Consider the following 19,698-nt stretch of genomic DNA (forward strand, 5'->3'; position numbering starts at 1 on the left):
GTTTAATGAAGCACTGCTTCAACAATAAAAAACACTGACACCAGTTCAGCTTGGTTAACATCATTTCAACAGTCATTCATCAGTCATGAAATTATAGGTTATCAGTAACTTTACTGTGCGAGTGACAATAAATAGGCACAAACTTATTTTTAACCCTTTGTATCATATGGATTGTTAATCTTATTAACACCAGTTTGTATCTAAATATAAATAATAATACTTTGTGAGTACTGATAAATGTGTTTTAAAAAAAATAGTACAACCAAGTCACACTGTACAGAGGGACATGAAGAGAACAACACTGAAGTGACAGAACACCAGACTGCTCACGGATACGATCCCAGCATGTGCAGCAGTGTTAGTGGTGGTGGTGGCAACAGGAGCCGGCGTGGTGGGTGCTGCAGTTGTAGCTGCTACAGTGGTGGGTGCTGCAGTTGTAGGTGCTACAGTGGTGGGTGCTGCAGTTGTAGCTGCTACAGTGGTGGGTGCTGCAGTTGTAGCTGCTACAGTGGTGGGTGCTGCAGTTGTAGCTGCTACAGTGGTGGGTGCTGCAGTTGTAGGTGCTATAGTGGTGGGTGCTGCAGTTGTAGGTGCTAGAGTGGTGGGTGCTGCAGTTGTAGGTGCTATAGTGGTGGGTGCTCCAGTTGTAGGTGCTACAGTTGTGGGTGCTGCAGTTGTAGGTGCTACAGTGGTGGGTGCTGCAGTTGTAGGTGCTACAGTGGTGGGTGCTCCAGTTGTAGGTGCTACAGTGGTGGGTGCTGCAGTTGTAGGTGCTACCTCCACATTGTCTGTGGACGTATTATTATGAAACTTAGACAAATATTTTCAGATTCTTTACCATTGTGGAATTAGGCGTACTTCAACATTTTCAGTTTCCCCAGGGACTAATTCATGGATCTTGATGAAATAAATCAAACATATTTTGGGGCCAACTCAAAAACTGGATCTAGTGAAATCAAATCTAAATGTGGCTTCACAAGGAGACTGTTGGGCCTTTGCTAAGGTGTGTCTATTTACTGCCTCTCCCTCCGTGTCCATAAAAAAAGTACAATGACCCCCAAAAAATTGTATATATCTAAATTTGTTTCTTAGAATAAGCAATAAAAATATATATTTTTACAGACTGAGGAATGGGGATTTTTCTGAACATCAATTTCTGTGAAGGGGCCTATTAAAGTGGAATTTGTATGTGTAGTGACTAAGAGCAGGTGGAACGAGGACAACAAGCAAAACCTGTTTCGATGACAACATGAGCACCTGACTTTTGTTTTATTATAGATTTGGAACAAATGTGAACCCGCCATTAAACAATAACAAAAACATAATACAACCTGTTGTCCTCACATGTCATTCACTGTGACTGACCTTTGAGGACGGTACGTTGTTCTCACACGTCTTTCACTGTGAATGATGTGTGAGGACAACAGGTGGTTCATTCGTAAAAGGTAAACCAGATTTGGGGTGTGACTTTCAGCCAACACTACTATTAAAAAACAGCCAACACATTCTGTGTTTGATTTTTAAAAGTATTGATCAAGAATTTTTAATTTCTATATACCTTATATAATATTGCTCATGTATTGTATATGAACAGTGAGGAGGTATAAAACTTAATCCAATAACCCTAAAAGTTGTAAAACTTTCACATTGTCTTCTAATAAAGTCGAGATTAAAACAAAAACCTTCATTAGGGAGACTTAATGTGTCGTGATAATTATCGATGTAAACTATTCAACCATGTTCTCAAGTCCTATTTAAATGCGAAATCAAAGATGTTTTTCTATATTTCTAGTTATTAGCTTCAATTTGGTTTGTTTACTTATTTTAAGTGTCTTGGAGCATTGTTAAAATAGCTTTATAAATCAAATGTATTATTATAACGATTATTGTTGTGTATTTATACTACCGTTGAAAAGTTTGGGGTCACTTAAAAATGTCCTTATTTTTCAAAGAAAAGCACTGTTTTTTCAATGAAGATAACATAAAATTAATCAGAAATACACTCTCAAATAGACAAACGCTCTGCAAATAGACAAACGCGTTTCTGTAATGTGTTGTGTTGTGTTGTGAAATTGATGAAGATGTTTTCTTACTTTGCAAGTGTTTTGTCAACTTGCATGTGTTTTCTTAACTTGCATGTGTTTTCTTAAGTTGCTGTTCGTTGAGCTCTCAGGGCCACCATACAAAATGGCCAGAAAAAGAGAACTTTCATGTGAAACTCTCCAGTCTATTCTTGTTCTTAGAAATGAAAGCTATTCCATGCGATAAATTGCGAAGAAACTGAAAATGTCCTACAACGGTGTTTACTAGTCCCTTCAGAGAACAGCACAAACAGGCTCTAACCAGGGAAGAAAGAGAAGTGGGAGGCCCCGACGCACAACTCAGCAAGAAGACAAGTATATTAGAGTCTCTAGTTTGAGAAATAGACGCCTCACAGGTCCTCAACTGGCAGCTTCTTTAAATGGTACCCGCAAAACGCCAGTGTCAACGTCTACAGTGAAGAGGCGACTCTAGGATGCTGGCCTTCTAGGCAGAGTGGCAAAGAAAAAGCCATCACTTAGACTGGCCAATAAAAAAAAAAGATTGATAATGGCAAAAGAACACAGACATTGGACAGAGGAAGATTGGAAAACATTGTTATGGATGGACAAATCAAAGTTTGAGGTGTTTGGATCACACAGGAGAACATTTGTGAGACGCAGAACAGGTGTTAAGATGTTTGAAGAGTGCCTGACGCCATCTGTGAAGCATGGTGGAGGTCATGTGATGGTCTGTGGCTGCTTTGGTACTGGTAAAGGGGGAGATTTGTACAAGGTAAAAGGGATTTTAAATAAGGAAGGCCATCACTCCATTTTGCAACGCCATGCCATACAATGGTGACTGCGCTTGATTGGAGCCAATTTCCTCCTACATCAGGACAATGACCCAATGCAGACCTCCAAATTATGCTAGAACTATTGAGGGAAGAAGCAGGCAGCTGGTAAGCTGTCTGTAATGGAGTGGCCAGCGCAGTCCCCAGATCTCAACCCCATCGAGCTGTTGTGGGAGCAGCTTGACCATATGGTACGCAAGAAGTGCCCATCAAGCCAATCCAACTTGTCGGAGGTGCTTCAGGATGCGTGGGGGGGGATTTCTACAGATTACCTCAACAAATTAACAGCTAGAATGCCAAAGGTCTGCAATGCTGGAATTGCTGCAAATGGAGCATTCTTTGAGGAAAGCAAAGTTTGAAGAACACAATTTCAAATAAAAATCATTATTTCTAACCTTGTCAATGTCATGACTACATTTTTTATTCATTTTGCAACTCACTTGATAAATAAAAGTGTGAGTTTTCATGGAAAACACGAAATTGTCTGGGTGACCCCAAACTTTTGAACGGTAGTGTATCTGTCCACAGTTTTTCAGATGGAGGATTTTTTTGTTGCTTCTCTCACCAAAGGAAGTCCAGAGTGTCAAAACAAAAAAAACAGTGAGGTAAAAATGAAGTAGAAGCTCAAGGCTCGGGAGGCTTTGCTGACCCCTGGTGAGAATAATTGAGATTTACCAAACAGTAAACTGAAGGCCGATCCAAACAGGATCTGTGAGGCAGACACTGGAACTGAGAATTAAACAGTTCATGTCAGGTAATGTTAACATAAACACATTTGTATCAGTTGTGCCTTACACTGTAAGTTCTGTGTGACAGCACCTAGACTTAACAGTGAGGGATTTAATCACCATGGTTGTGCTGGTGGTAGTGTGGCCTTTTTAACTTTGTGTTTAGCTTTCCTCTACGTCCATTAGTGTGTAAGTTTGATTAACAATAAAGATCTAATGATACTTAAAACCAAATCCTAATATCCGGGCAATAGGGAAATCAATGATGGGAAACTTAACATGCAAAAAGATTGTTTATTCATAACTATTGAACATCATGTTACAAGTTACAAGTATTTAAAGTGCGCAGCCTGTCGGGTTTTAAATTATTTAATCTATGAACATATATTTTTATGGTTTACTTTATTTTCTTTATTATGTGTTCAGTTGCATTATATTCTTATTCTGTGTTTGTGTTTCACCTCTGACTGATGCAACTCAAAACACATGTAAAGAGTTATTCCCTGGAAAATTTGGAATACTGAAAAGTGCCCTATCTTTCAATATTAAAGATTAAAAAGATCCTGGTTCTGCTTCCTGATCCATATCCATATGTTCCCTGACCCATACCATGTCATTCCACCAAGTTTCACAGAAATGCGTTAGTAGTTTTGTGTAATCTTCCTTTTAAACCAACCAGCCAACACATAAAGGGACAGGGGTGAAAACAGAACCTCCTTGGTGGAGGTAACAATGAAAATGATGGTCTTTTTAAGCATTTTCCCCTAAATGTGGGTGAGGTCATTATGGCAAATAATGTCAGTCTACACAAGTCATTTTGATAGATGGTGCTACATCCAGGATTAAGATGCATTTAAGATCAGAGCCTGTTCTCATTGCCTGATTCAACATAAAGAAATATATGTTGAATTATGTAAAACCAGAACTGGAATTCAAACTATGACTAAACAGAGGACAAGAAGTTTCCACTCAGATCAGACGTGGTCTTATCTAAAGGAAATAAAGATATTTTTCAATGTTTGTTGCTGTGTCATTTTATTTATCTGCTGTGAAATAACAAATCATGACCCAAATAAATAATCCGTCCACATTCTGGCTTCAACATAGATTTGTCTTTTCAAATGAATTATAATACACTTTAAAGAAAACAGTTCTATCGACAACAACAGTTGAAAAGTTTAATGAAGCACTGCTCCAACAATAAAAAACACTGACACCAGTTCAGCTTGGTTAACCAAATTTCAGCAGTCATTCATCAGTCATGAAATTATAAGTTATCAGTAACTTTACTCTGAGAGTTACAATAAATAAGCACAAACTTATTTTTAACACTTTGTATCATATGGATTGTTAATCTTATCAACACCAGTGTGTATCTAAATATAAATAATAATACTTTGTAGGTACTGATAAATGTGTTTAAAAAACACCAGTACAACCAAGTCACACGGTACAGAGGGACATGAAGAGAACAACACTGAAGTGACAGAACACCAGACTGCTCACAGATACGATCCCAGCATGTGCAGCAGTGTTAGTGGTGGTGGTGGTGACAACAGCAGCCGCTGTTGCGCTGGTGGTCCCAGCAGCCGTCGTGGTGGGTGCTGCAGCAGTTGTGATGGGTGCTGCAGCCGTGGTGGTGATGACACCAGCAGCCGCCGTTGTGGTGATGGCGGCCCCAGCAGCCGTGGTGGTGGTGGCACCAGCATCCGTGGTGATGGTGGTGGCGGCCCCAGCGTCCGTGGTGGTGGTGGCGACACCAGCTGCCGTGTTGGTGGGTGCTGCAACAGTTGTGGTGGGTGCTGCAGCCGTGGTGGTGATGACACCAGCAGCCCCGGTGGCGGTAGTGGCCCCAGCAGCCGTGGTGGTGGGTACTGCAACCGTCGTGGTGGGTGCTGCAGCAGTTGTGGGGGTTGCTGCAGCCGTGGTGCTGATAACACCAGCAGCCGCCGTTGTGGTGGTGGCAGCCCCAGCGTCCGTGGTGGTGGTGGCGACACCAGCTGCCGTGGTGGCGGTGGTGGCCCCAGCAGCCATGGTGGTGGGGGCTGCAACCGTCGTGGTGGGTTCTGCAGCAGTTGTGGGGGTTGCTGCAGCCGTGGTGGTGATGACACCAGCAGCCCCGGTGGCGGTAGTGGCCCCAGCAGCCGTGGTGGTGGGTGCTGCAACCGTCGTGGTGGGTGCTGCAGCAGTTGTGGGGGTTGCTGCAGCCGTGGTGGTGATGACACCAGCAGCCGCCATGGTGGTGGTGGCGGCCCCAGCTGCCGTGGTGGTGGTGGCACCAGCCGCCGTGGTGGTGGTGGCAGCACCAGCAGCCGTGGTGGTGGTAGAGGCCCCAGCAGCCGTGGTGGTGGTGGCAACAGCAGCCGTGGTGGTGGTGGCAACAGCAGCCGTGGTGGTGGCGACACCAGCAGCCGTGGTGGTGGTGGCGGAACCAGCAGCCATGGTGGTGGTAGTGGCACCAGCAGCCGCCGTGGTGGCGGCCCCAGCAGCCGTGGTGGTGGTGGCACCAGCAGCCGTGGTGGTGGTGGCAACACCAGCTGCCGTGGTGGTGGTTGCGGCACCAGCAGCCGTGGTGGTGGTAGAGGCCCCAGCCGCCGTGGTGGTGGTGGCGGCACCAGCAGCCGTGGTGGTGGTAGAGGCCCCAGCAGCCGTGGTGGTGGTGGCGGCACCAGCAGCCGTGGTGGTGGTGGCAACAGCAGCCGTGGTGGTGGTGGCGGCACCAGCAGCCGTGGTGGTGGTGGTGGCACCAGCAGCCGTGGTGGTGGTGGCGGCACCAGCAGCCGTGGTGGTGGTTGCGGCACCTGCAGCCGTGGTGGTGGTAGAGGCCCCAGCAGCCGTGGTGGTGGTGGTGGCGGCACCAGCAGCCGTGGTGGTGGTAGTGGCACCAGCAGCCGTGGTGGTGGTGGCGGCACCAGCAGCCGTGGTGGTGGTAGTGGCACCAGCAGCCGCCGTGGTGGGTGCTATAGCAGTCGTGGTAGTGGTAGTGGAACCAGCAGCCGTGGTGGTGGTGGCGGCACCAGCAGCCGTCGTGGTGATGACACCAGCAGGAGTTGTGGTGGGTGCTGCGGCCGTCGTGGTGAGTGCTGCAGCAGTCGTGGTGGTGGTGGCACCAGCAGGAGTTGTGATGTGTGCTGCAACCATCGTGGTGGGTGCTACGGCCGTGGTGGTGATGACACCACCAGCATTCGTGGTGGGTGCTGCAGTTGTAGGTGCTACAGTGGTGGGTGCTGCAGTTGTAGGTGCTACAGTTGTGGTTGCCTGGACATTTGCTGATGCTATTGATCAAAACATAAAACATCAGTTAATAAGAGTTTCCTTTTTCCCAAAACTGCTGCTGTGTGTGAGAAGAACAGGTTTTGCTCACCGACGATCAGGAGTTGAATCAGGATGATCAGGAGCATCTTGAATCTTTTTTGCACCTAAAAGAAAAAGAAAAATATTGTCTCACTTAATCAAAGAAAACCTTTAAAAAGTTTCAAAAACACAAATGATGAAAGTTTTGCGGTACAATAAACCGTTTTTCTACTTTCGATCAAAATAAAAAATATTGTACTTACAAAGCTTCTCTGAATTGTATGTCTGTAGCTGCCTTGGGATGGAAGCTGCCTCAGTCCAATGTCACTTCACCTTCAGATGTAACTTAACCTCAGTTTGCCACAACCTTTATATGTTTGACGATTGACATTAAGAATGGTGGGGGAGAGCTCCCATTGGTTGCCTCAGAGTAACAAATAGCTTTGTTTATCCCTGCATAATTATCCGCTGAAACTTGAAGGATCAACAAAGCAAATATGTTGATGATGAACTGAGGAAGATGTTCCGCTGCGTGGCAGAAAGACGTCACAGTGTCGATGACGATTTAGAATTACTGATGAGAAGGTGGCACCTTAACCAAGAATGTGCCATGTAAAGCTTATGGAATGATAATAAAGGTGGAGGAAAAAATGGATGCCTTTGTGTCCTACCTGTTCTCCAAACTAACTTGGCTATTACATAGATGTTGGATTGTACAGTCATGTGTCCTGACCTTCACCGGTGTGTTTCTGGTCAGAGTAGAGTTCCATTGATGAACTTTAACCATAGATTACAGTTAATTTGCTCATGTGATGATCTTAGTCGACTTTATACATTATAATATGACTTTGAGCACTTTAATTTAACTTGGCTGATAGCTATCGTCTGATGTGACAGTTCATGGTTGGATTGTGTCATTGTGTTCACTTGCTGATACGTCAGCCTTGTGCACAACACCCAGCTCCTTGTCACAACTGAAGAAACATTCAGAACCTCTGACTCGTCTGAATTTAATTATTGTTTGTGTTATGACTTATGAACCTAACGCTACATATCTGTGAATCTTTCGTTCCAAGTGACATATGGTCATAATTTGAAGAAATTACTTAAAAGGCTTGTTCAATAAGTCAAAAACAAACATGAGGCCAATATGACCTTGACCATTGACCACCCAACCCTGATCCATCAATGAGTCCTAGTGAACGTTTGTTACACGTTTGAAAGGGTTCTCTAGAGGCATTCATAAGATAACACGTTCAAAAGGCGAAAAAGGGATTTGGGAAGTCACTGTGACCTCGACCTTTGGCCACCAAAATAAAATAAAAACCTTTTTCAGTTGACCTGAAAGTTTATAAAAAAAATTAAGAAATGCCCTAAAGCTGCTCTTGAGAATTTGTGTTCACAAGACCACAGTGACCTTGACCTTTGACCACTGAATTCTAATCCGTTCATTCATTAGTTAGCATTTTTACCTAATTTGAACAGATTCCCTGAGGTCTTCCTGCTTTCACAATACAAAACATGTGCTTTGTGAAGTCAAAGCGACTTTACCCTTTGATGACCAAAGTCTAAACAGTTCCTCCTTTTGTCCAGCTGTTGCTACCAAATGTGGAGAAATTCCCAGAAAGTGTTCTTGAGATATTGTGTTCAGAGGAATGGGACAGACGGATGGACAAATCTAAAACATAATGCCTCCACTGAAAGTTTGGGATGCACCTCATGATTACACTCACTATTGATTCATCTGCCAATTGTCTTCTTGATAAATCAATTTTTTTATCTTTATCACAGTTTTCCTAAAGTACATGTTGACACTTTTAAAACAGCCTGATTTGTCCCACAATTCAAAACTCAAATATTTTACTACACGACAAAGAAAAATGTAAAATCCTCACTTTTCCAGAACGTTTGTTATTCTCTAATTAACAAATTTAGTGTTTGTGGAACAATCCCTCTTCTTCAAAAACAATGAATGAATGAATGTATCCTCTTCATATGATCTTTATAGATATATACCTGAACAGTTAGGGCGTATACCTCCACATTGTCTGTGGACGTATTATTATGAAACTTTCAGAAACTGAAATATTTTCAGTTTCTTTACCATTGTGGAATTAGGCGTACTTCAACAGTTTATTTTTCCCCAGGGAGTAATTCATGGATCTTTATGAAATAAATCAATCATATTATGGGGTAAAAAAAAACTGGATCTAGTGAATTTAAATTTGAATGTGGTTTCACAAGGAGACTGTTGGGCCTTTGTTAAGGTGTGTCTATTTACTGCCTCTCCCTCCGTGTGTCCATAAAAAAAGTAGAATGACCCCCAACATTTTTTTATATATCTAAATTAGTTTTTCTTAGAATAAGCAATCAAAATATATATTTTTACAGACTGAGGAATGTGGATTTTTCTGAAAATCTATTTCTGTGAAGGGGCCTATTAAAGTGGAATTTGTATATGTAGTGACTAAGAGCAGGTGGAACGAGGACAACAAGCAAAACCTGTTTCGATGACAACATGAGCACCTGACTTTTTTTTATTATAGATTCGGAACAAATGTGAACCCGCCATTAAACAATAACAAAAACATAATACAACCTGTTGTCCTCACACGTCATTCACTGTGACTGACCTTTGAGGACGGTAGGTTGTGTTCACACGTCATTCACTGTGAATGAACGTTGAGGACAACAGGTGGTTCATTTGTAAAAGGTAAACCAGAGTGGGGGTGTGACTTTGATTTTCAAAAGAATTGATCAAGAATTTTTAATTTCTATATACCTTATATAATATTGATCATGCATTGCATAAGAACAGAGAGGAGGTATGAAACTTAATCCAATAACCCTCAAAGTTGTAAAACTTTCACATTGTCTTCTAATAAAGTCAAGATTAAAACCAAAACCTTTATTAGGGAGACTTAATGTGTCGTGATAATTATCGATGTCAACTATTCAACCATGTTCTCAAGTCCTATTTTAATGCCTTATCAAAGATGTTTTTATATTTGTAGTTATTAGCTTCAATTTGGTTTGTTTACTTATTTAAAGTGTCTTGGAGCATTGTTAAAATAGCTTTATAAATAAAATGTATTATTATAACGATTATTGTTGTGTATCCATCTGTCTACAGTTTTTCAGGAGGATCTTTTTGTTGCTTCTCTCACCACAGGAAGTCCAGAGTGTCAACACAGCAAAACCAGTGAGGTAAAAATGAAGTAGAAGCTCAAGGCTCGGGAGGCTTTGCTGACCCCTGGTGAGAATAATTGAGATTTACCAACAGTAAACTGAAGCCTGATCCAAACAGGATCTGTGAGGCAGACACTGGAACTGAGAATACAACAGTTCATGTCAGGTAATGTTAACATAATCACATTTGTATCAGTTGTGCCTTACACTGTATGTTCTGTGTGACAGCACCTAGACTTAACATGGAGGGATTTAATCACCATGGTTATGCTGGTGGTACAGTGTGGCCTTTTTAACTTTGTGTGCAGCTTTCCTCTACGTCCATTAGTGTGTAAGTTTGATTAACAATAAATATCTAATGTTAGTTAATACCAAATCATACCAAACATATCACAGCAATAGGGAAATCAATGATGGGAAACTTAACATGCAAAAAGATTGTTTATTCATAACTATTGAACATCATGTTACAAGTTACAAGTATTTAAAGTGCGCAGCCTGTCGGGTTTGAAATTATTTAATCTATGAACATATATTTTTATGGTTTACTTTATTTTCTTTATGATGTGTTCAGTTGCCTTATATTCTTATTCTGTGTTTGTGTTTCACCTTTAACTGATGCAACTCAAAACACATTGGAATACTGAAAAGTGCCCTATCTTTCAATATTAAAGATTAAAAAGATCCTGGATCTGCTTCCTGATCCATATCCATATGTTCCCTGACCCATAACATGTCATTCCACCAAGTTTCACAGAGAAGGTTAGTAGTTTTGTGTAATCTTCCTTTTAAACCAACCAGCCAACACATAAAGGGACAGGGGTGAAAACAGAACCTCTGTGGTGGAGGTAAAGGTAACAATGAAAAATGATGGTCTTTTTAAGCCATTTTCTCTAAATGTGGGTGAGGTCATTATGGCAAAAATGTCAGTAAAAACAAGTTATTTTGATGTATGGTGCCACACCCAGGATTAAGATAGATTTAAGCTCGGAGCCTGTTCTCATTGCCTGATTCAACATAAAGAAATATATGTTGAAATATGTAAAACCATAGCTAGAATTCAAACTATGAGTAAACAGAGGACAAGAAGTTTCCACTCAGATCAGACGTGATCTTATCTAAAGGAAATAAAGATATTTTTTAAGGTTTGTTGCTGTGTCATTTTATTTATCTGCTGTGAAATAACAAATCAATGACCCAAATAAATAATCCGTCCACATTCTGGCTTCGACGTAGATTTGTTACTTCACATGAATTATAATACACTTTAAAGAAAACAGTTCCATCGACAACAACAGTTGAAAAGTTTAATGAAGCACTGCTCCAACAATAGAAAACACTGATACCAGTCTAGCTGGGTTAAAATCATTTCAACAGTCATTCATCAGTCATGAATTTATAAGTTATCAGTAACTTTACTCTGACAGTTACAATAAATAAGCACAAACGTATTTTTAACACTGTGTATCATATGGATTGTTAATCTTATCAACACCAGTGTGTATCTAAATATAAATAATAATACTTTGTGGGTACTGATAAATGTGTTTAAAAATAAACAGTACAACCAAGTCACACTGTACAGAGGGACATGAAGAGAACAACACTGAAGTGACAGAACACCAGACTGCTCACGGATACGATCCCAGCATGTGCAGCAGTGTTAGTGGTGGTGGTGACAACAGGAGCCGGCGTGGTGGGTGCTGCAGTTGTAACTGCTATCGTGGTGGGTGCTGCAGTTGTAGGTGATACAGTGGTGGGTGCTGCAGTTGTAGGTGCTACAGTGGTGGGTGCTCCAGTTGTAGGTGCTACAGTGGTGGGTGCTGCAGTTGTAGGTGCTACAGTTGTGGGTGCTGCAGTTGTAGGTGCTACAGTGGTGGGTGCTGCAGTTGTAGGTGCTACAGTGGTGGGTGCTGCAGTTGTAGGTGCTAAAGTGGTGGGTGCTGCAGTTGTAGGTGCTACAGTGGTGGGTGCTGCAGTTGTAGGTGCTACAGTGGTGGGTGCTGCAGTTGTAGCTGCTACAGTGGTGGGTGCTGCAGTTGTAGGTGCTACAGTGGTGGGTGCTGCAGTTGTAGGTGCTACAGTGGTGGGTGCTGCAGTTGTAGGTGCTACAGTGGTGGGTGCTGCAGTTGTAGCTGCTACAGTGGTGGTTGCCTGGACATTTGCTGATGCTATTGATCAAAACATAAAACATCAGTCAATAAGAGTTTCCTTTTTCCCAAAACTGCTGCTGTATGTGAGAAGAACAGGTTTTGCTCACCGACGATCAGGAGATGAATCAGGATGATCAGGAGCATCTTGAATCTTTTTTGCACCTAAAAGAAAAAGCAAAATATTGTCTCACTTAATAAAAGAAAACCTTTAAACAGTTTCCAAAACAAAAAATGATGAAAGTTGTGCGGTACAATCAACCGTTTTTCTACATTCTATCAAAGAAAAATATTGTACTTACAAAGCTTCTCTGAATTGTATGTCTGTAGCTGCCTTGGGATGGAAGCTGCCTCAGTCCAATGTCACTTCACATTCAGATGTAACTTAACCTCAGTTTGCCACAACCTTTATATGTTTGACGATTGACATTAAGAATGGTGGGGGAGAGCTCCCATTGGTCACCTCAGAGTAACAAATAACTTTGTTTATCCCTGCATCATTTCTGCTGAACCTTGAAGGATCAACAAAGCAAATATGTTGATGATGAACTGAGGAAGTTGTTCCGCTGCTTGGCACAAAGACGTCACAGTGTCGATGACGATTTAGAGTTACTGATGGGAAGGTAGCACCTAAACCAAGAATGTGCCATGTAAAGCTAATGGAATGATAATAAAGGTGGAGGAAAAGATGGATGCCTTTGTGTCCTACCTGTTCTCCAAACTAACTCGGCTATAACCTAGATGTTGGATTGTACAGTCATGTGTCCTGACCTTCACCGGTGTGTTTCTGGTCAGAGTAGAGTTCCATTAATGAACTTTAACCATAGATTACAGTTCATATGCTCATGTGATGATCTGAGTCGACTTTATACATTATAATATGACTTTGAGCACTTTAATTTAACTTGGCTGATAACTATCGTCTGATGTGACAGGTCATGGTTGGATTGCGTCATTGTGTTCACTTGCTGATACGTCAGCCTTGTGCACAACATCCAGCTCCTCGTCACAACTGAAGAAACATTCAGAACCTCTGACTCATCTGAATTTAATTATGGTTTGTGTTATGACTTATGAACATAACGCTACATTTCTGTGAATCTTTCGTTCCAAGTGACATATGGTCAGAATTTTCAAGAAATGACTTGTTCATTAAGTCAAAAACATACATGAGGCCAATATGACTTTGACCATTGACCACCCAACCCTGATCAATCAATGAGTCCTAGTAGACAAATCCAAAACAAAATGTCTCCACTGAAAGTTTGGGATGCACCTCATGATTACACTCACTATTGATTCATCTGCCAATTGTCTTTTTGATAAATCAATTGTTTTGTCTGTATCACAGTTTCCCAAAAAGTCCAAGTAGACACTTTTAAAACAGCCGGATTTGTCCCACAATTCAAAACTCAAATATTTACTATTCGACAAAGACAAATTTCAAATCTTCACATTTCCAGAAAGTGTGGGTTATTCTCTAATGTAATGTGAGTTGCTGATTTGTTTCAACAACTTAATGAGTCTGTGGTTTCAGGGGTTCTCATCTCCCACACCGGTAACACGCTCTGAGAGAATGTCAAGGTCCACGAGTCTCCCTGAAAACCCACAGTTAGAGAAAAAGGCTTAAAAAGACCATCATTCTTCATTGTTGCCTCCACCAAGGAGGTTCTGTTTTCACGTCTGTCCGTTTTTGTGTTGGCTGGTTTGTTTAAAAGCAAGATTACACAAAACTGCAAATGCATTTCTGTGAAACTTGGTGGATTGAAGTGTTTTGGGTCAGGGAAGATATGGATATGGTTCAGGAGGCAGATCCAGGATCTTTTTAATTTTTATATTGAAAGATAGGGCACTTTTCAGTATTTCACAATTTTCCAGGGAATGACTCTTTTCATGTGTTTTGCGCTGCATCAGTTAAAGGTGAAACACAAACACAGAATAAGAATATAAAGCAACTGAACACATAAAGAAAATAAAGTAGACCATCAAAATATATGTTCATAGATTAAATAATTTAAAACCCGACATGCTGCGCATTTTAAACACTTGTAATTAGAAACCTTATTTTTATTTAGTAGGGGTCACTGATGTCAGTCACGTGAGACATGTCGGTCATAGCTATTGTGTGCACATGGGTGTGTAAATGTCGTACCATCAATGATCCCTGAGTGATTCACACTGAAGGAACAGCCAAGATGATTTAAATAGTCCTTTATATCATAAAGGGGAGTTTCAAGTCTGTTAAAAGCCACCACCACTGCATGTGTAGAACAAAGAATTCTTCAGAGCAGCAGCATAGAATCTGATATAAGCATCAGTTATAGGAGAAGACTGCAAGTTTGAAAAAGTTTGAAATCCTGGGGATGAGTTTGAATACAGATGTAATCTCAACCAGGGTTTATGCAGTTTTCAATTTAAAATTAAAGTATTTTAACTGGGAATTATAATTTCTAATCATAATTAATACAATTTGCAAAACCCAGCTGCATTAAATGGATGGGTGTATTAACCAATCAACACTGTGGCTCCAATGCCCTCTACAATGCTAACAAACTTTTATTATCTTTAGATCATGATCAGGGACACAGCTTTAAATAAATATATTATGAACACACATGAGAGTAAAACTCACATCTTTACAAAACTTGGACATTTATTTACAGTTCAAGTCAGTCACATGCATTTTTTCCCCTATTTTCTCCAAAAAACACGTACCAAAACAGAGCTTACAAATACTGTACAGCAATTGTCTTTTCAAGCTTTTCTTTAACTGTGGGTGAGGTCATTATGGCAAACAATGTCAGTCTAAACAAGTCATTTTGATGTATGTTGCCACACCCAGGATTAAGATGCATTTAAGCTCAGAGCTCAGAGTTCTCATTGCCTGATTCAACATAAATAAATGAATGTTGAATTATGTAAAACTATAGCTAGAATTCAAACTATGAGTTAACAGAGAACAAGAAGTTTCCAGTCAGATCGGATGTAATCTTATCCAAAGGAAATAAAAATATTTTTCAATGTTTGTTGTTGTGTCATTTTATTTATCTGCTGTAAAATAACAAATCAATGACCCAAATAAATAATCTGTCCAAATTCTTGCATCAACGTATATTTGTCACTTCACATGAATTATAATACACTTTAAAGAAAACAGTTCTATCAACAACATTTGAAAGGTTTAATGAAGCACTGCTTCAACAATAAAAAACACTGACACCAGTTCAGCTTGGTTAACATCATTTCAACAGTCATTCATCAGTCATGAAATTATAGGTTATCAGTAACTTTACTGTGCGAGTGACAATAAATAGGCACAAACTTATTTTTAACCCTTTGTATCATATGGATTGTTAATCTTATTAACACCAGTGTGTATCTAAATATAAATAATAATACTTTGTGGGTACTGATAAATGTGTTTAAAAAAAAACAGTACAACCAAGTCACACTGTACAGAGGGACATGAAGAGAACAACACTGAAGTGACAGAACACCAGACTGCTCACGGATACGATCCCAGCATGTGCAGCAGTGTTAGTGGTGGTGGTGGCAACAGTAGCCGGCGTGGTGGGTGCTGCAGTTGTAGCTGCTACAGTGGTGGGTGCTGCAGTTGTAGGTGCTACAGTGGTGGGTGCTGCAGTTGTAGGTGCTACAGTGGTGGGTGCTGCAGTTGTAGGTGCTACAGTGATGGGTGCTGCAGTTGTAGGTGCTACAGTGGTGGGTGCTCCAGTTGTAGGTGCTACAGTGGTGGGTGCTGCAGTTGTAGGTGCTACCTCCACATTGTCTGTGGACGTATTATTATGAAACTTAGACAAATATTTTCAGTTTCTTTACCATTGTGGAATTAGGCGTACTTCAACATTTTCAGTTCCCCAGGGACTAATTCATGGATCTTGATAAATAAATCAAACATATTTTGGGGCCAACTAAAAAACTGGATCTAGTGAAATCAAATCTAAATGTGGCTTCACAAGGGGACTGTTGGGCCTTTGCTAAGGTGTGTCTATTTACTGCCTCTCCCTCCGTGTCCATAAAAAAAGTACAATGACCCCCAAAAAATTGTATATATCTAAATTAGTTTCTTAGAATAAGCAATAAAAATATATATTTTTACAGACTGAGGAATGGGGTGTTTCTGAACATCAATTTCTGTGAAGGGGCCTATTAAAGTGGAATTTGTATGTGTAGTGACTAAGAGCAGGTGGAACGAGGACAACAAGCAAAACCTGTTTCGATGACAACATGAGCACCTGACTTTTGTTTTATTATAGATTTGGAACAAATGTGAACCCGCCATTAAACAATAACAAAAACATAATACAACCTGTTGTCCTCACACGTCATTCACTGTGACTGACCTTTGAGGACGGTACGTTGTCCTCACACGTCTTTCACTGTGAATGATGTGTGAGGACAAAAGGTGGTTCATTCGTAAAAGGTAAACCAGATTTGGGGTGTGACTTTCAGCCAACACTACTATTAAAAAACAGCCAACACATTCTGTGTTTGATTTTTAAAAGTATTGATCAAGAATTTTTAATTTCTATATACCTTATATAATATTGCTCATGTATTGTATATGAACAGTGAGGAGGTATAAAACTTAATCCAATAACCCTCAAAGTTGTAAAACTTTCACATTGTCTTCTCATAAAGTCGAGATTAAAACCAAAACCTTCATTAGGGAGACTTAATGTGTCGTGATAATTATCGATGTAAACTATTCAACCATGTTCTCAAGTCCTATTTAAATGCGAAATCAAAGATGTTTTTCTATATTTCTAGTTATTAGCTTCAATTTGGTTTGTTTACTTATTTTAAGTGTCTTGGAGCATTGTTAAAATAGCTTTATAAATCAAATGTATTATTATAACGATTATTGTTGTGTATTTATACTACCGTTGAAAAGTTTGGGGTCACTTAAAAATGTCCTTATTTTTCAAAGAAAAGCACTGTTTTTTCAATGAAGATAACATAAAATTAATCCGAAATACACTCTCAAATAGACAAACGCTCTGCAAATAGACAAACGCGTTTCTGTAATGTGTTGTGTTGTGTTGTGAAATTGATGAAGATGTTTTCTTACTTTGCAAGTGTTTTGTCAACTTGCATGTGTTTTCTTAACTTGCATGTGTTTTCTTAAGTTGCTGTTCGTTGAGCTCTCAGGGCCACCATACAAAATGGCCAGAAAAAGAGAACCTTCATTTGAAACTCTCCAGTCTATTCTTGTTCTTAGAAATGAAGGCTATTCCATGCGATAAATTGCGAAGAAACTGAAAATGTCCTACAACGGTGTGTACTAGTCCCTTCAGAGAACAGCACAAACAGGCTCTAACCAGGGTAGAAAGAGAAGTGGGAGGCCCCGGTGCACAACTCAGCAAGAAGACAAGTATATTAGAGTCTCTAGTTTGAGAAATAGACGCCTCACAGGTCCTCAACTGGCAGCTTCTTTAAATGGTACCCGCAAAACGCCAGTGTCAACGTCTACAGTGAAGAGGCGACTCTAGGATGCTGGCCTTCTAGGCAGAGTGGCAAAGAAAAAGCCATCACTTAGACTGGCCAATAAAAAAAAAAGACTGATAATGGCAAAATAACACAGACATTGGTAAGAGGAAGATTGGAAAACATTGTTATGGATGGACAAATCAAAGTTTGAGGTGTTTGGATCACACAGAAGAACATTTGTGAGACGCAGACCAGGTGTTAAGATGTTTGAAGAGTGCCTGACGCCATCTGTGAAGCATGGTGGAGGTCATGTGATGGTCTGTGGCTGCTTTGGTACTGGTAAAGGGGGAGATTTGTAGAAGGTAAAAGGGATTTTAAATAAGGAAGGCCATCACTCCATTTTGCAACGCCATGCCATACAATGGTGACTGCGCTTGATTGGAGCCAATTTCCTCCTACATCAGGACAATGACCCAATGCAGACCTCCAAATTATGCTAGAACTATTGAGGGAAGAAGCAGGCAGCTGGTAAGCTGTCTGTAATGGAGTGGCCAGCGCAGTCCCCAGATCTCAACCCCATCAAGCTGTTGTGGGAGCAGCTTGACCATATGGTACGCAAGAAGTGCCCATCAAGCCAATCCAACTTGTGGGAGGTGCTTCAGGACGCGTGGGGGGGAATTTCTACAGATTACCTCAACAAATTAACAGCTAGAATGCCAAAGATCTGCAATGCTGGAATTGCTGCAAATGGAGCATTCTTTGAGGAAAGCAAAGTTTGAAGAACACAATTTCAAATAAAAATCATTATTTCTAACCTTGTCAATGTCATGACTACATTTTTTATTCATTTTGCAACTCATTTGATAAATAAAAGTGTGAATTTTCATGGAAAACACGAAATTGTCTGGGTGACCCCAAACTTTTGAACGGTAGTGTATCTGTCCACAGTTTTTCAGATGGAGGATTTTTTTGTTGCTTCTCTCACCAAAGGAAGTCCAGAGTGTCAAAACAAAAAAAACAGTGAGGTAAAAATGAAGTAGAAGCTCAAGGCTCAGGAGGCTTTTCTGACCCCTGGTGAGAATAATTGAGATTTACCAAACAGTAAACTGAAGGCCGATCCAAACAGGATCTGTGAGGCAGACACTGGAACTGAGAATTAAACAGTTCATGTCAGGTAATGTTAACATAAACACATTTGTATCAGTTGTGCCTTACACTGTAAGTTCTGTGTGACAGCACCTAGACTTAACAGTGAGGGATTTAATCACCATGGTTGTGCTGGTGGTAGTGTGGCCTTTTTAACTTTGTGTTTAGCTTTCCTCTACGTCCATTAGTGTGTAAGTTTGATTAACAATAAAGATCTAATGATAGTTAAAACCAAATCCTAATATCCGGGCAATAGGGAAATCAATGATGGGAAACTTAACATGCAAAAAGATTGTTTATTCATAACTATTGAACATCATGTTACAAGTTACAAGTATTTAAAGTGCGCAGCCTGTCGGGTTTTAAATTATTTAATCTATGAACATATATTTTTATGGTTTACTTTATTTTCTTTATGATGTGTTCAGTTGCATTATATTCTTATTCTGTGTTTGTGTTTCACCTCTGACTGATGCAACTCAAAACACATGTAAAGAGTTATTCCCTGCAAAATTTGGAATACTGAAAAGTGCCCTATCTTTCAATATTAAAGATTAAAAAGATCCTGGTTCTGCTTCCTGATCCATATCCATATGTTCCCTGACCCATACCATGTCATTCCACCAAGTTTCACAGAAATGCGTTAGTAGTTTTGTGTAATCTTCCTTTTAAACCAACCAGCCAACACATAAAGGGACAGGGGTGAAAACAGAACCTCCTTGATGGAGGTAACAATGAAAATGATGGTCTTTTTAAGCATTTTCCCCTAAATGTGGGTGAGGTCATTATGGCAAATAATGTCAGTCTACACAAGTCATTTTGATAGATGGTGCTACATCCAGGATTAAGATGCATTTAAGATCAGAGCCTG

The 19,698-nt window shown here is 40.5% G+C and overlaps 2 protein-coding genes across 2 annotated transcripts; both read right to left on the bottom strand.

The window, feature by feature from the left end:
- Window positions 1-5,043: 5,043 nt before the first annotated feature.
- Window positions 5,044-7,312, bottom strand: LOC128430464 (mucin-5AC). Its single transcript, XM_053416535.1, has 3 exons — window positions 7,158-7,312; window positions 6,965-7,019; window positions 5,044-6,875 (listed from the first exon to the last, which is right to left on the bottom strand). Exons 2-3 carry the CDS (start codon window positions 6,999-7,001, stop codon window positions 5,044-5,046), a joined length of 1,869 nt encoding a protein of 622 aa, XP_053272510.1. The 5' UTR covers window positions 7,002-7,019; window positions 7,158-7,312.
- Window positions 7,313-11,219: 3,907 nt separating this feature from the next.
- On the bottom strand, window positions 11,220-12,634 carry LOC128437010 (salivary glue protein Sgs-3). The gene is made up of 3 exons (XM_053418981.1): window positions 12,536-12,634; window positions 12,344-12,398; window positions 11,220-12,254 (listed from the first exon to the last, which is right to left on the bottom strand). Exons 2-3 carry the CDS (start codon window positions 12,378-12,380, stop codon window positions 11,656-11,658), a joined length of 636 nt encoding a protein of 211 aa, XP_053274956.1. The 5' UTR covers window positions 12,381-12,398; window positions 12,536-12,634; the 3' UTR covers window positions 11,220-11,655.
- Between the last annotated feature and the right edge of the window lie 7,064 nt (window positions 12,635-19,698).

Source organism: Pleuronectes platessa, chromosome 3 (assembly GCF_947347685.1).
Source record: "Pleuronectes platessa chromosome 3, fPlePla1.1, whole genome shotgun sequence".
NCBI classification, from domain to species: Eukaryota; Metazoa; Chordata; class Actinopteri; order Pleuronectiformes; family Pleuronectidae; genus Pleuronectes; species Pleuronectes platessa.

Bases quoted from the DNA above. Each gene is read 5' to 3' on its own strand.
- LOC128430464 (XM_053416535.1), bottom strand. From the start codon at position 7,001: ATGCTCCTGATCATCCTGATTCAACTCCTGATCGTCG. The intron at 6,876-6,964 runs GTGAGCAAAACC...TTTGATCAATAG, and splicing joins GATTCAACTCCTGATCGTCG to CATCAGCAAATGTCCAGGCA.
- LOC128437010 (XM_053418981.1), bottom strand. From the start codon at position 12,380: ATGCTCCTGATCATCCTGATTCATCTCCTGATCGTCG. The intron at 12,255-12,343 runs GTGAGCAAAACC...TTTGATCAATAG, and splicing joins GATTCATCTCCTGATCGTCG to CATCAGCAAATGTCCAGGCA.